Raw genomic sequence first — 15,146 nt, forward strand, 5'->3', positions numbered from 1 at the left:
ATATATCTGAAGCGACACCAAAAGGAGAGAGATTCTCTCTCAGTAATGCAGTTGATCTTGATGTTGGAATCAATTCAGTAAAAACATACCATCTGAGTGAAAGTGAAAATTTTAACATTGAAGTTCAGACTGGAAGAGAAGGGTCAAAGTTTGCAGAATTAATCTTGAAAAATACTTTAGATCGCGAGCAGCAGGCTGTTCATAATTTAATACTCACAGCTGTAGATGGAGGCACACCTGCTCGTTCTGGTACTGCCAAAGTTATTGTTCGTGTTTTGGACACAAATGACCACGCTCCTGCTTTTGACAAAGTAAGTTATGATATAAAAATAATGGAAAATTCTCCTCTAGGGAGCCTTGTTATTCATCTCGATGCAACAGACTTAGATGAAGGTTCAAATTCTGATGTAACATATGCATATAGTTTATATACATCAGAAAAAACGCAGGAAACATTTAATCTGAATCCCTCTACTGGTGAAATTACTGTTAAAGGAATGCTTAACTATGAAGATTTTAAAATGTATGATATGGAAATTATAGCAACTGATAAAGGAGCCAATAGTTTATCGGGGCAATGTACTATTAAGATTTTAATTGAGGACATGAATGACAACCACCCAGAAATATCTATTAAGTCATTTCGGAGTCCAGTCAATGAAAATATAGAATTAGACACAGTGATAGCAGTAGTTAGTGTCAGTGATAAAGACTCAGGTGACAATGGAGTGGTTGATCTTCATATTCCAGATAATATGCCTTTCAAACTGAGGGAATCCTCTGATAACTATTATGAATTAGTCGTGTCAGAGCCATTAGACCGTGAGAAGGTTCCAGAATATGACATCACTTTCACTGTTACAGACAGAGGTTCTCCTCCTTTATCTGACAATGAAACTATGACATTAGAACTGCTGGATGTAAATGACAATGTTCCACAGTTCGCTCAGTCATTTTATACTATACGTGTATTAGAGAATAACGCACCTGGAGCCCTGCTCAGCTCACTCACTGCGTTTGACCCTGACCTCCATGAAAACCAGTATCTAGTTTATTTCATCCTAGAGAAGGAGATAGCCAACACCTCCATGTCCATGCTGTTCTCCATCAATCCAGAGAACGGTAATCTTTACGCACTAAAAACTTTTGACTATGAGATCGAGAAGGAGTTTCTGTTCCACATCGAGGCCAGAGACTCTGGCTCTCCTCCACTCAGCAGTAACGTGACGGTCCACATCATTATAGTGGACCAGAACGACAACGCTCCCGTTATTGTCTCTCCGTGGCGCGCGCACGGCTCGGTGGTGGATGAAAAGATCCCCAGATCCACCGATAAAGGCTCTCTGGTTGCCAAGGTGATAGCCTTGGACACTGACTCGGTGCACAACTCTCGGATTACCTACCAGTTTCTACAGGTGACTGACGCCACCTTGTTCAGTCTGGACCAATACAACGGAGAGATCCGGACTATGAGGATGTTCAGTTACAGAGATCCGCGCCACCAGCGAATGGTGGTTATTGCAAAAGACAACGGGGAGCCTGCTCTCTCTGCTACAGTCACCATCAAGCTGTCCACCATAGAGACTGCCGTTAAGGCCTACTCTGACATGACAGAGGTGCCTCTAGAATATGACATCTTTTCAGACCTAAACCTGTATTTGGTCATCGGACTGGGCTCGGTGTCATTTCTCCTGCTGATCACCATATTGGTCACCATCGTGCTCAAGTGTCAGAAACCCAAGCCCAGCAAAGCGGCTCCTCCCTGCAGGAACAGTGTGATCAGTGAGAGGAACTCCACCATCGCAGACTCCACTCTGGTCTCCAACGATGCCTACTGGTACAGTATGTTTCTAGCGGAGACCAGGAAAGGAAAGCTGGTGGTTAGACAGCCTGTGCCAAAGGGCTCCAGATACATCGTGTCCAGTTTACCGAGAGGCACGGGACTGACAGACACTAGTGACTCAGCAGCTTCCACCCTACAGGTATGGGAACATTTGCATTTAAAATGAGTGTCACTATTCATTAGTTCCACTCATGAGTGAGCATAGTTTAATTTCATCACTCAACATTTTGTCTACCCTTCTCTGCAAAATTGAAGTTTTCATATTAAGCTTTTGTTACCATGTCAAACTAATACCTCAAAAGAAAAACAATCATCGTGCACATTAACATGTCGGATAGACCTTGTTAAACTTGTTAGCAGCTAGTTTCTACTTAAATTTCAATACGGTTTTATTGAATTTAACAAATACTTGTATTAACAATCTATACTCTCACTTTCCCAAATATATATTTTTCTTGTTATTTTAGCCTGAATATTTCTGCATTATTTAGGTATTGGAAGGGGAAATAGGGCTAAATACGGGGCACATTGATATAGTATCGACTAGAAAGCAATTGTAGTATTTATTGATCAAATACCCCCACGGGCACGTTTGATTTCATCAGGTTTGGCATTGATTTTACGCACAGACGACCGTGCGTAAAACTAGCAAAACAAAGGAAGGGACGAGTACATCGTGATACATATCATTTGTCTTTATAACCACTGGTTACACGTGTGACAAAAACATGTTCAGGAAGAAATTAAAGTATATAATGACCGCAATTAAAATAGATTAATTTAGGGAATACACGTTTAGTAATCAGACATGAAAGCGTGACCAAGATACTTATTTATAGCGTCTATACATGTGAATAAAACCCACTAGCAGACTGCCTTAGTTTAAAATTAAATTATTTTTACGTTTTAAAAACTTGCAAAGCCTCACACAGGACAATCTTCGTCGCTGTTCTCCACAAAAAACACACTCACTGTCACTGATGAGGTCATCGTTCTCGCTATAGTTTATTGGAGGAAGTGCGGTCAGGCATTGTATGACGTGGACTTCACCCTTCGGTCTAAACGGGAAGACACGTTTTCTGAAAAGACATTCGTTTACATTTTCATTCAGCAAGACAAGGATTTATTTATGTTTCACCACCTTTCAAGGCGTTAAATACGGTGTCTTCACGATGGCGCATGATATCCGACAGTTGCTCGGGAGCGGGTACGTTTCCGTATTTCTTTTTATTCTTGCCATGATGAACACGGTATCTACCATCACCCACTATTCTGTCCCCGAAGAAATGGAGGAAGGCTCCGTCGTTGCTAATTTAGCCACTGATTTGGGATTAGATGTGAAGACGCTAAAGGAGAGGAAAATGCGCGTAGACGTCGTAGGCAATAAGAAATATCTTGATATCAACAAGGACACGGGGGAGCTGTTTATTTCGGAAAGGATAGATAGGGAATTTCTGTGCCCCTTAAAAACGTCTACATACTGCTTTCTTAAATTGGATGCTACAATTGAAAATCCAATACGAATGTTTAATATTGAGGTGGAAATCACGGATATCAATGATAACGCTCCTCATTTTCGGCGGGGGACGATGCATTTGGACATTTCTGAATCCAGCCCTGTTGGAGAGAGATTCTCGCTGAATAACGCTGCAGACCCAGATGTTGGATCCAATTCAGTTAAAGATTACCATCTTAGCTCAAGTGAACACTTTGCACTCGAAATTCAGACAGGAAGGGATGGGTCAAAGTTTGCAGATTTGATCCTAAAAAAAACTTTAGATAGAGAGCAGCAGGCTGTTTATAATTTAATACTAACAGCTGTAGACGGCGGGGTCCCCACGCGCACAGGTACAGCCAGCATCATTGTTCGCGTGCTTGATGTGAATGACAACGCCCCTTCATTTGACAAAGACAAATACATCGTAGGTGTAATGGAAAACTCCCCGATTGGCAGTCTGGTAATAAAACTTAATGCTACTGATTTAGATGAAGGGTCAAATTCTGATGTTGTTTATGCATATAGTTTGTATACATCAGAAAGAACGCAACAGGTGTTTAATTTAAATACAGAAAATGGTGAAATCAGAGTCAAAGAGATGATAAATTATGAAGATTTTAAGCTTTATGAAATGGAGGTTATTGCCAGTGATAAGGGGCCTAACTCCTTATCTGGACAGTGTAAACTGACCATACAGGTGACAGATATGAATGACAATCATCCAGAAATATCCATCAAATCATTTCAAAGCCCAATAAAAGAAAATGAACTGATAGACACAGTGATAGCAGTAGTTAGTGTCAGTGATAAAGACTCAGGTGACAATGGAGTGGTTGATCTTCATATTCCAGATAATATGCCTTTCAAACTGAGGGAATCCTCTGATAACTATTATGAATTAGTCGTGTCAGAGCCATTAGACCGTGAGAAGGTTCCAGAATATGACATCACTTTCACTGTTACAGACAGAGGTTCTCCTCCTTTATCTGACAATGAAACTATGACGTTAGAACTGCTGGATGTCAATGACAATGTTCCACAGTTCGCTCAGTCATTTTATACTATACGTGTATTGGAGAATAACGCACCTGGAGCCCTGCTCAGTTCACTCACTGCGTTTGACCCTGACCTCCATGAAAACCAGTATCTAGTTTATTTCATCCTAGAGAAGGAGATAGCCAACACCTCCATGTCCATGCTGTTCTCCATCAATCCAGAGAACGGTAATCTTTACGCACTAAAAACTTTTGACTATGAGATCGAGAAGGAGTTTCTGTTCCACATCGAGGCCAGAGACTCTGGCTCTCCTCCACTCAGCAGTAACGTGACGGTCCACATCATTATAGTGGACCAGAACGACAACGCTCCCGTTATTGTCTCTCCGTGGCGCGCGCACGGCTCGGTAGTGGAGGAAAAGATCCCCAGATCCACCGATAAAGGCTCGCTGGTTGCCAAGGTGATAGCCTTGGACACTGACTCGGTGCACAACTCTCGGATTACCTACCAGTTTCTACAGGTGACTGACGCCACCTTGTTCAGTCTGGACCAATACAACGGAGAGATCCGGACTATGAGGATGTTCAGTTACAGAGATCCGCGCCATCAGCGAATGGTGGTTATTGCAAAAGACAACGGGGAGCCTGCTCTCTCTGCTACAGTCACCATCAAGCTGTCCACCATAGAGACTGCCGTTAAGGCCTACTCTGACATGACAGAGGTGCCTCTAGAATATGACATCTTTTCAGACCTAAACCTGTATTTGGTCATCGGACTGGGCTCGGTGTCATTTCTCCTGCTGATCACCATATTGGTCACCATCGTTCTCAAGTGTCAGAAACCCAAGCCCAGCAAAGCGGCTCCTCCCTGCAGGAACAGTGTGATCAGTGAGAGGAACTCCACCATCGCAGACTCCACTCTGGTCTCCAACGATGCCTACTGGTACAGTATGTTTCTAGCGGAGACCAGGAAAGGAAAGCTGGTGGTTAGACAGCCTGTGCCAAAGGGCTCCAGATACATCGTGTCCAGTTTACCAAGAGGCACGGGACTGACAGACACTAGTGACTCAGCAGCTTCTACCTTGCAGGTATGGGAAAAGATGCATTTAAAATGAGTGACACAGATGTGCTAATAGTGAGTATCCATCAAGTTCACTTGTAAGTGATTAAAGTCATAGCTTTTTCTCCTTTCAGCATTCAATACATTTTACTCTCCTCTTGGCAAATTTGAATTCATTACACATTTAAGAGCGAAACCGCCTAAAATGAATCCCTCTCAAGAAAAAAAAACCTCATCGTGCACATTAACACTATGTTAGATGAGACTGTTTTAAGTTGTTTAAGTGTGTTTTGCTCAATTTCAATACAATTTTATGATATTGAACGACTAATTTGATAAATAATCTATAATCTTCCCTTTTCAAATATATGTATTTTTCGTTATAATAGGCTGGAGATATTTTTTCATCCTTTAGGTTTTTGAAGGAGAAATGGGGCCAAATGAACGGCACATTAATATTATATTAATTATAAGACAATCTCGATGCCAAATATTGATCAAACACGCAGATACGCTATTGAATAAATGTTTGGCATTGTTTTTACGCACAGACAACCGTGCGTAAAAGTAAAAAAAAATAAGAAGGAAAAGAAAGGGGATCACGTGTTATGTGTTTTGTGCCCTAAAACATATCCTGTGTCAAAAAGAAAGAAAATAACTTTGAAAAATAATGCAAGTACATAATGAAAATAATCTAAATATATCAAACATAAAAATACATGTTTAGAAATCAAAAATGTAAACGTCTTTAAATGAAGTAACAGTTTCTTAAACTGTGATGTAAAAATAAATAATCGTAGACTGCATTTGTTTAAAAAAAAAAAGTACTTTTAACACAGTTGTAAAACCTCACACAGGACTATTTTCGTCGCTGCTCCCCATGAAAACACACTCACCGATGAGGTCATCGTTCTCGCGATAGATTATTGGAGGAAACAGGAAGACATTCCATTACACGGACGTCACTCTTGTCTCTCAGCGTGAAGAACGTGAAGAACCGTGTTCTTTTCGGGTCCTCGTTTTCCCTTCCAAATATTTAAACAAGTGGACGGTTTCATCACCTTTCAAGGCGTTAATTAAGGTGTCTTCATGATGGCGAATCATGTCCGACTGTTGCTCAAGAAAGGGTACGTTGCTGCATTTCTCTTTCTTGTTGCCATGATGAGCACGGTATCTACCATCACCCATTATTCTCTTCCCGAAGAAATGGAAGACGGCTCCGTCGTTGCTAATTTAGCAATTGATTTGGGATTAGACGTGAAGACGCTAAGGGGAAGAAAAATGCGCGTAGACGTCGTAGGCAATAAGAAATATCTTGATATCAACAAGGACACGGGAGAGCTGTTTATTCTGGAAAGGATAGATAGAGAGTTGTTGTGCCCTTTGAAGACTACATCGTGCTTTCTGAGATTAGACGCCACAATTGAAGATCCAATACGAATGTTTAATATCGAGGTGGAAATAACGGATATTAACGACAACGCTCCACATTTTCGGCGGGGGACGATGCATTTGGACATTTCTGAATCCAGCCCTGTTGGAGAGAGATTCTCGCTGAATAACGCTGCAGACCCAGATGTTGGAACAAATTCTGTTAACAATTATCATCTGAGCTCAAGTGAACACTTTTCCATTGAAATCCAGACAGGAAGAGATGGCACAAAGTTTGCAGATTTGATTCTGAAAAAAGCTTTAGATAGGGAGCAGCAGGCTGTTTATAATCTAATACTAACTGCTGTAGACGGCGGGGTCCCCACGCGCACAGGTACAGCCAGCATCATTGTTCGCGTGCTAGATGTGAACGACAACGCCCCTTCATTTGACAAAGACAAATACATCGTGGATGTGATGGAAAACTCTCCAATTGGCAGTCTGGTAATACAACTAAGTGCTACTGATTTAGATGAAGGATCAAATGCTGATGTTGTTTATGCATATAGTTTGTATACATCAGAGAGAACGCAACAGGTGTTTAATTTAAATCCAGAAAATGGTGAAATCAGAGTCAAAGAGATGATAAATTATGAAGATTTTAAGCTTTATGAAATGGAGGTTATTGCCAGTGATAAGGGGCCTATCTCCTTATCTGGACAGTGCAAACTAACCATACAGGTGACAGATATGAATGACAATCATCCAGAAATATCCATCAAATCATTTCAAAGCCCAATCAAAGAAAATGAACTGATAGACACAGTGATAGCAGTAGTTAGTGTCAGTGATAAAGACTCAGGTGACAATGGAGTGGTTGATCTTCATATTCCAGATAATATGCCTTTCAAACTGAGGGAATCCTCTGATAACTATTATGAATTAGTCGTGTCAGAGCCATTAGACCGTGAGAAGGTTCCAGAATATGACATCACTTTCACTGTTACAGACAGAGGTTCTCCTCCTTTATCTGACAATGAAACTATGACGTTAGAACTGCTGGATGTTAATGACAATGTTCCACAGTTCGCTCAGTCATTTTATACTATACGTGTATTGGAGAATAACGCACCTGGAGCACTGCTCAGCTCACTCACTGCGTTTGACCCTGACCTCCATGAAAACCAGTATCTAGTTTATTTCATCCTAGAGAAGGAGATAGCCAACACCTCCATGTCCATGCTGTTCTCCATCAATCCAGAGAACGGTAATCTTTACGCACTAAAAACTTTTGACTATGAGATCGAGAAGGAGTTTCTGTTCCACATCGAGGCCAGAGACTCTGGCTCTCCTCCACTCAGCAGTAACGTGACGGTCCACATCATTATAGTGGACCAGAACGACAACGCTCCCGTTATTGTCTCTCCGTGGCGCGCGCACGGCTCGGTGGTGGAGGAAAAGATCCCCAGATCCACCGATAAAGGCTCTCTGGTTGCCAAGGTGATAGCCTTGGACACTGACTCGGTGCACAACTCTCGGATTACTTACCAGTTTCTACAGGTGACTGACGCCACCTTGTTCAGTCTGGACCAATACAACGGAGAGATCCGGACTATGAGGATGTTCAGTTACAGAGATCCGCGCCACCAGCGAATGGTGGTTATTGCAAAAGACAACGGGGAGCCTGCTCTCTCTGCTACAGTCACCATCAAGCTGTCCACCATAGAGACTGCCGTTAAGGCCTACTCTGACATGACTGAGGTGCCTCTAGAATATGACATATTTTCAGACCTAAACCTGTATTTGGTCATCGGACTGGGCTCGGTGTCATTTCTCCTGCTGATCACCATATTGGTCACCATCGTGCTCAAGTGTCAGAAACCCAAGCCCAGCAAAGCGGCTCCTCCCTGCAGGAACAGTGTGATCAGTGAGAGGAACTCCACCATCGCAGACTCCACTCTGGTCTCCAACGATGCCTACTGGTACAGTATGTTTCTAGCGGAGACCAGGAAAGGAAAGCTGGTGGTTAGACAGCCTGTGCCAAAGGGCTCCAGATACATCGTGTCCAGTTTACCAAGAGGCACGGGACTGACAGACACTAGTGACTCAGCAGCTTCAACTCTGCAGGTACAAATGACTAAAGAAAATCAAAACAAGAGCAAAATCACATGCACAGTATAAAAACAAAACATGAATTGTTTTTACTGTGGATGTGATGTTGTGTGTGTTTTTGTTTTGCACTCACTGGTTCAAACTTTCCTCCATGTGTTTAACAACGTTATACTTTGACTCAACATTTAATACATAATCACAAAGTTTAATGTAATTTTATATGTAACGGGTATATACTAAAAATAAAGTTAAGAGCATTATTCCTAATACTACCCTCAACATTCAACCAGTGGAAAAGCCCCGCCCTTGCTGACCATGTTAAAAAAAATCCATCAGATTAAGGATAAAAAGTAGGACATAAAAGTGATGATTTAAATAGATGGAAAATAATAACAAATGCAATAAGAAATATAATAGTAAAAAGAAACCGACCTGAAGAAACTGACACCTCTGCTTCCTAAAATACCCTGCAGCTTTTTTATCTTTACGTTTTTGTTGTGGTTTTTAGAAAGTGGGTCATGCAGAAAAGGCTTCTTGGTTGAAACTGCTTCAAAGACATTTTTGTGTGCCTTCACTGTGTGGTCTGTAACGGTAGAATGTTTGTGTCTTCTTGCTTTATTTACCGCAAATGAAAACACAAATAATTCTAAAGCACAACAGAGACTGTATACACGAAGAATATAATACTTTAGTTTGAAAAATATTTTCTGCCTAATAATCTGATCATTTTCTTGTCACTATGTCTTTAAATACACACACTCTGTTTAATTTTAACCTGGAATTTTCAGGACACATGGACTATGTGTGATCAGGTGAATGTCTCTTCACTCGCTCTTGTTACAATAGTCACATGTTTAGGACAAAGTCTGCAGCATTGGAGAGGAATGTTGCTGCTCTGCATCACCCCAGTACATAACTGCAATGCAGATTGCTAAACCCACTGTTTAAAGGTGGAGTCAGCGATTCTGGAGGATGCTTGTTGTCAAAATCACTTTTTGTCAAAATGGGTGAGTATCTCCTCACAATCCGCTACATGTCTCTACTGTGTGTCCTGTAAAGAAATCCAGTGTTATTAAGCAGCCTAGGCTCTGGAAACTGGCATGTTGCTAGCTGCTGTGGGCCCCTTTGTTTACATACATGTTTACAGAGCCTAAGCCTTGTATTAACACCAGATATTTAGAGGGCACACACAGTATGTACAGGTAGCTGGTTGTGAGGAGAAATTCAGTGATTTTGAGAACAAATGTTCTCCAGAACTGCTGACTCCACCTTTTAAAGTGTAAGTTAATATATTGTTGATCTATCTATCTATCTATCTATCTATCTATCTATCTATCTATCTATCTATCTATCTATCTATCTATCTATCTATCTATCTATCTATCTATCTATCTATCTATCTATCTATCTATCTATCTATCTATCTATCTATCTATCTTGGTAAGTATCGCTGCTGGAAGAACAAATAATGATATAGCTAAATGTGAACTTTATTTTATTTTAAACCACTTTTATAGAACATACTGTACAAAGTTCCAGTGTCTGATAAAATGATCACACTAACTAACAATGCTTAGTCTGTATTTTTCAGAGACAACATTTTGTTCTTTGTGACTGCACACCAACTCTGTGGATATATAGGATGCATAAACAAATAATCCTTTTCTTGTGCTTGAAATTACCTGACCATTAAACTGCTTTTTTTTCTTCTCCCCATTCTAAAGTACCCTAAATGAGGGAAGTCCAATCTGCAGCTGGAGGTATGCAGGAGTCTCACTCCCCCCCATCCCGGATGCCCTTTTATGAATGATGTCACAGAACGTAGTGTTAGAATTGTTGCGTGTTTTTGTTTTGTTCCAGTGGATTCTTGTGTTGTTTATTTTTTCTTGGAGAAGGACTTTTTTTATATTGCAAACGTCACTAAGTTGACGTCACATGCACTTTGCACAATCTCCTGTGTTAAAGGTAAAGTCAGCAATTCTGGAGAACGCTTGCTGTCAAAATAACTTTTTGTCAAAATCAGTGAACACGCACACGCAGTACGGACAGGTAGCGGATCATGAGGAGATATTCACTGATTTTGCCAAAAGGTAATTTTGACAACAAGCTTTCTCCAGAACCACTGACTCCCCCTTTAACCTCCTTATTCCTACATTTTGGTTATTGTTACTCATATTCTCATTATTCAATTCAAAAATGTGTCAAAGCAATTTAAGTACCATTGTAATTGACACTATATTTGTCAGTATTGGACTATTGTCACCTTCCCAAAAGTATTTTATAAGATTTGTCAGTCTGAAAATATCCCCCTAATCATCATGTTGATTTAATTGTAAGGAGAAACACACAATACCATGATAATCATGATGGATAATAAACTGAGCCAGACAATTGTTGTTTAGTTGGGCAGACAAGTAAAAGCAGTAATTAAAATCTATTAGAATTGAACAGTAATCCTGCTCTATCCTTTACTTTTGGTGAACAAAGTCAGATTCAGGAATAGCCGATCAAGGAGCCACACTTCGGGCTCGTAGAGTATTAGATATACAATATTAACATGCTGCCCTGCCTGAAGGTCAATGACTGCAAATACATATATAAAACAATGTGTATAATTAACTTCAACTAACAATTTAGTCATTTGCTGGCTTTTCATTTCTTCCCCCCAATCTGACTTTTTCTATTGACACACATGTCTAGAAAATATTGATACATCTTCAATTGAATTACTGTGTTCTCAAAAAGGATCCTGTGCATGTGAAGAATAATTTGTGTTCATCCCCTACTGACCCATCACCAATAGATAAGGAATATATATCTTATTTTTCAGTCTTTACTGACTGGATTAGACTGTGCTGTTCCTGTATGATTTGGCTGGTCACAGTTGTAATTGGACTGGGTGTTACTGATACTGACTTCACAGAATTTCACATTTGAATTTTCTGTCTGCTGTAGTGTGAATTGTGACCTAATTCTTTAGGCAGCAGGAGTGGCGAAAAGGGGGAAACCAGTCACCCAGTTACCTAGCAACCACTCTCTTTCACATAATCTAGGAGCATGGTTTTCATTGATAGACCCGCCACCTCACCACTACATGTTCAAGGTTCTGCCCAGCCCCTTCACCCACTCTGTCTTCTGCCTGAAGCCCCCTGTCTGAGTGACAGACGTCGGCTGCATGAGTTTGGCCGGTCACAAGGCTGCCAGTGCCGTGGCTCCTTTCCAGATGTATCTAATTATCTTGTCTCTTTCTTTGGTTGGCAGGAATCCAGCAGCAGCAGCGGCAGCGGCAGTTCCACATAAAGCCACACCTCCAGCCGTGCACTGGACTGACGCTGACAAGAAAGCTTCACAGATGAAAGGAGAGACCCCTTCCCATAACATCCCCCTCCCCTCAATGTGCAGTTGCTGTAACACCAAATGGACTATGGTGGACCCCTCCCCCCTTTTTTCGTTTTTCAAGCACATGAAAAGCCAATCAACATTGCCTCGCTGTCCATTCAATATGCATGATAAGACTGCATGGCTTCAACCACACTCCAAGAACCTTCATCCAAAAAATATCAAATCAATACGAGATACTCTCAAAAAACCAGACACATACACAAAATGTATGATTTCGAAAAAATTGCACCTACGGATATTCAGAGAAGCCTCACCAAGGACTATATGAGTGGACAGGAGAATGTTGAAATGCCTTTAAGAGACTGTTTTCCCTCCTCTAAAAATGAAACACAAGTTGGTTTTTACATGTTCAACCTCTGTGCTTTGTCTTGCTCCATAACAGCATTGATGTCTACTACTATACCAGTTATCTGAAAAGTGAAACAGCACAATTAACTAATTATCATAAAAGCACTATGTATGATTTTAAAGTATGAAACAAAAGGGAATCAGTATTTTATAAATGTGGTAGATTTTAGTGGTGTTGTGTTCAGTACTTGACTTTGTGCTTTATATGTGTGAGCTAGGCCTGGGTATATGAATGAGAGTGCTGAGAGATTAAATTAAGTTTACCGCTACATACAGTATAACAGATAAATGTGAGGCCTTTGTGTGTCTGCCTTTCACTTGTTTTTGCATGGATCAATCAAAGTACTTTGATAGCTTTAGACATTGTATGATATTAAGCAATCGATTATCTGCAGTTAAGCCTCACTGTTTAGTCTTTTTCAAAACAAGATGGAATAATATAGTAATGTAATGGGATCACAAAGAAGAAGTACTACAGCATAATAATTTGTAAGATCTTTAGAGCGAGTCAGCAGATCTGTAATCTGATCACTCTCTTCTAGTTTCTAGGCAAGAGAAAAAGGTCTGGAAGAAGTGGGACATTTTTATGGATTCATTAAGTTAGTATGCTTAAACTGTATGTACAATGTGCTTGAATGTTATGTCCACTTGGATATTACTGGAAAAAATATCAGTCTTGTGGATTGAACTGAACACAGTGAGTCTTTGAGAATGGATTGATTAATATCTCTCTGACTTCTGTACACATATAACAAATATGACAATGTACCTTCAATTTTTTATTTTCAATGCCATATCTGGATGTTACTTAATATCAACGTGTTCTGAGATTGTGTAATGACTCGACAACTCTTAATGTTTACTTTACGATACAGAAACAACATATACTCGGTTGATTACACCCAATGCAAGCTGTGCTCATGTGTGTAACTGACTACTGTGTGTATCTGCATATTCAACACAAAAATAGTGACAGAGATGAGTGCCATATATATCACATCTGTATCTATAGATAGGCCTTTTTTTAAACACCAATGATGAACATTTTAAGATGAACAGAAACTCATGTGCCATCATATTTATAGGACAACTTGTATGTGAAAGATGAAAATAATCAGATCTCATGTAGTCAAACTCTTTAGCACAGCTCACATTGCATTACTTGTATAAAGTTGTAACGTTTTACAGGCAAAAAACATACATTTTAAGTGCTTTTGTAAAGTGTGACTTCATTGGTGCAATATGTAGTAACTGTGTAGTAATGTGAGCTTACTGTACGCTATGGTCTGGTCTGTATGATCTATTAAATACATATACAAGATAGAAAAACAAACATAATGTTGAACTTCTCAATCTCTTGAGTTTTGTATTAAATACATAACTTTCCCTTTGGTACACCTTTGTGATCGTAATGGGAGTTTTAATTCTGGTGTAAGTAAGCAGGTCACCCTTGCCTACATTTATTCTCAAATAACTATCAGTGACAACTACGTAAACAAGTAAAAGGCCTACTTCATTACAATTCCTAACAAACCCTTGTCAGCCATTAACTTATATACTTATGTTTCACTTAACTTTATAGGCAAACATATTTTACACATTTCTAAAACAAATCAATGATACTTAAGCTCTTAGAACAGTATCTAGTATATTTTCCTGTATGGAACAGTCATTTTCTTGGATGTTTACACTGCTGTCAAGTTTATGAAAATGTCAAGGTTGATTTTTAGATGATTCAGGGGATTTAAATGTTATGAATGGCTGTACTGCAAGCATGTTAATCATCTCATGGAAGACTCCTGTTTATTCCAGTATGACTTTAATGCGCACCATTGTTTTAGTTATTAAAGAGAACCTCAAAGTCAGGCCTAGCACATACATGTAGGTTTATGTCACACATAAAAACATTTAAAAGCCCAAATAACATCCCACAATTACTTGTGTTTTATACTGAAGAATAAGTTGTTGAATGTGTATGCAAATAGTAAGTTGCTGGATGCAATTGCCAGTAGTTTCTCAGTTCTTGCCCTCTTTGACACTGACTGAAGTGCTCTTCACTGTCATCCAGGGAGAGTATTACCACCAAGACATCCAGACTGGAGTCTATAGTGACAATATACTCTGTTAGACTATCCTTTTTTTATGTTATTCCTTTTCAGTTTAAGCTCATTTGTCCATTGTAATCCACCAATTGAGGTATTTCCTTAAAACTCCAAAACCGTATTATTATTCCAGACCTTTTGCTAGTACCCTAAAGGTGTGGCTTCTATTTTGAATCAGAAACTTTGACTTTAAATAACTCAGAAATAAATGTACCAGACGTGAGTGTTTCCAAAAGATCTTTCTTTTACAGCCAGACTATACTTCAAGAACACAAATAATCAAACTGGACTTTCTCACCACTGAATTGTAAGTATTCATTCAAATGAACTGTTATTGTTTGTCATTTTTAAGTTATATAAGACATAAATAATAAAACCCAACAAGAATATCTAATACATTGTATGGTAATGTAGA

General features: G+C 39.7%; 1 protein-coding gene across 1 annotated transcript; it reads left to right on the forward strand.

Annotated features, from left to right (window-relative positions):
* Positions 1 to 3,015: 3,015 nt before the first annotated feature.
* LOC307256487 (protocadherin beta-16-like) lies at positions 3,016 to 13,943 on the forward strand (the record flags this gene model as incomplete). Its single annotated transcript, XM_080035450.1, has 3 exons — positions 3,016 to 5,424; positions 7,824 to 8,894; positions 12,141 to 13,943. 3 exons carry the CDS (start codon positions 3,016 to 3,018, stop codon positions 12,177 to 12,179), a joined length of 3,519 nt encoding a protein of 1,172 aa, XP_079891576.1. The 3' UTR covers positions 12,180 to 13,943.
* Positions 13,944 to 15,146: the final 1,203 nt, after the last annotated feature.

The sequence above is a fragment of the Ammodytes marinus genome (genome assembly GCF_949987685.1).
Source record: "Ammodytes marinus genome assembly, chromosome: 10".
Taxonomy (NCBI): domain Eukaryota; kingdom Metazoa; phylum Chordata; class Actinopteri; order Uranoscopiformes; family Ammodytidae; genus Ammodytes; species Ammodytes marinus.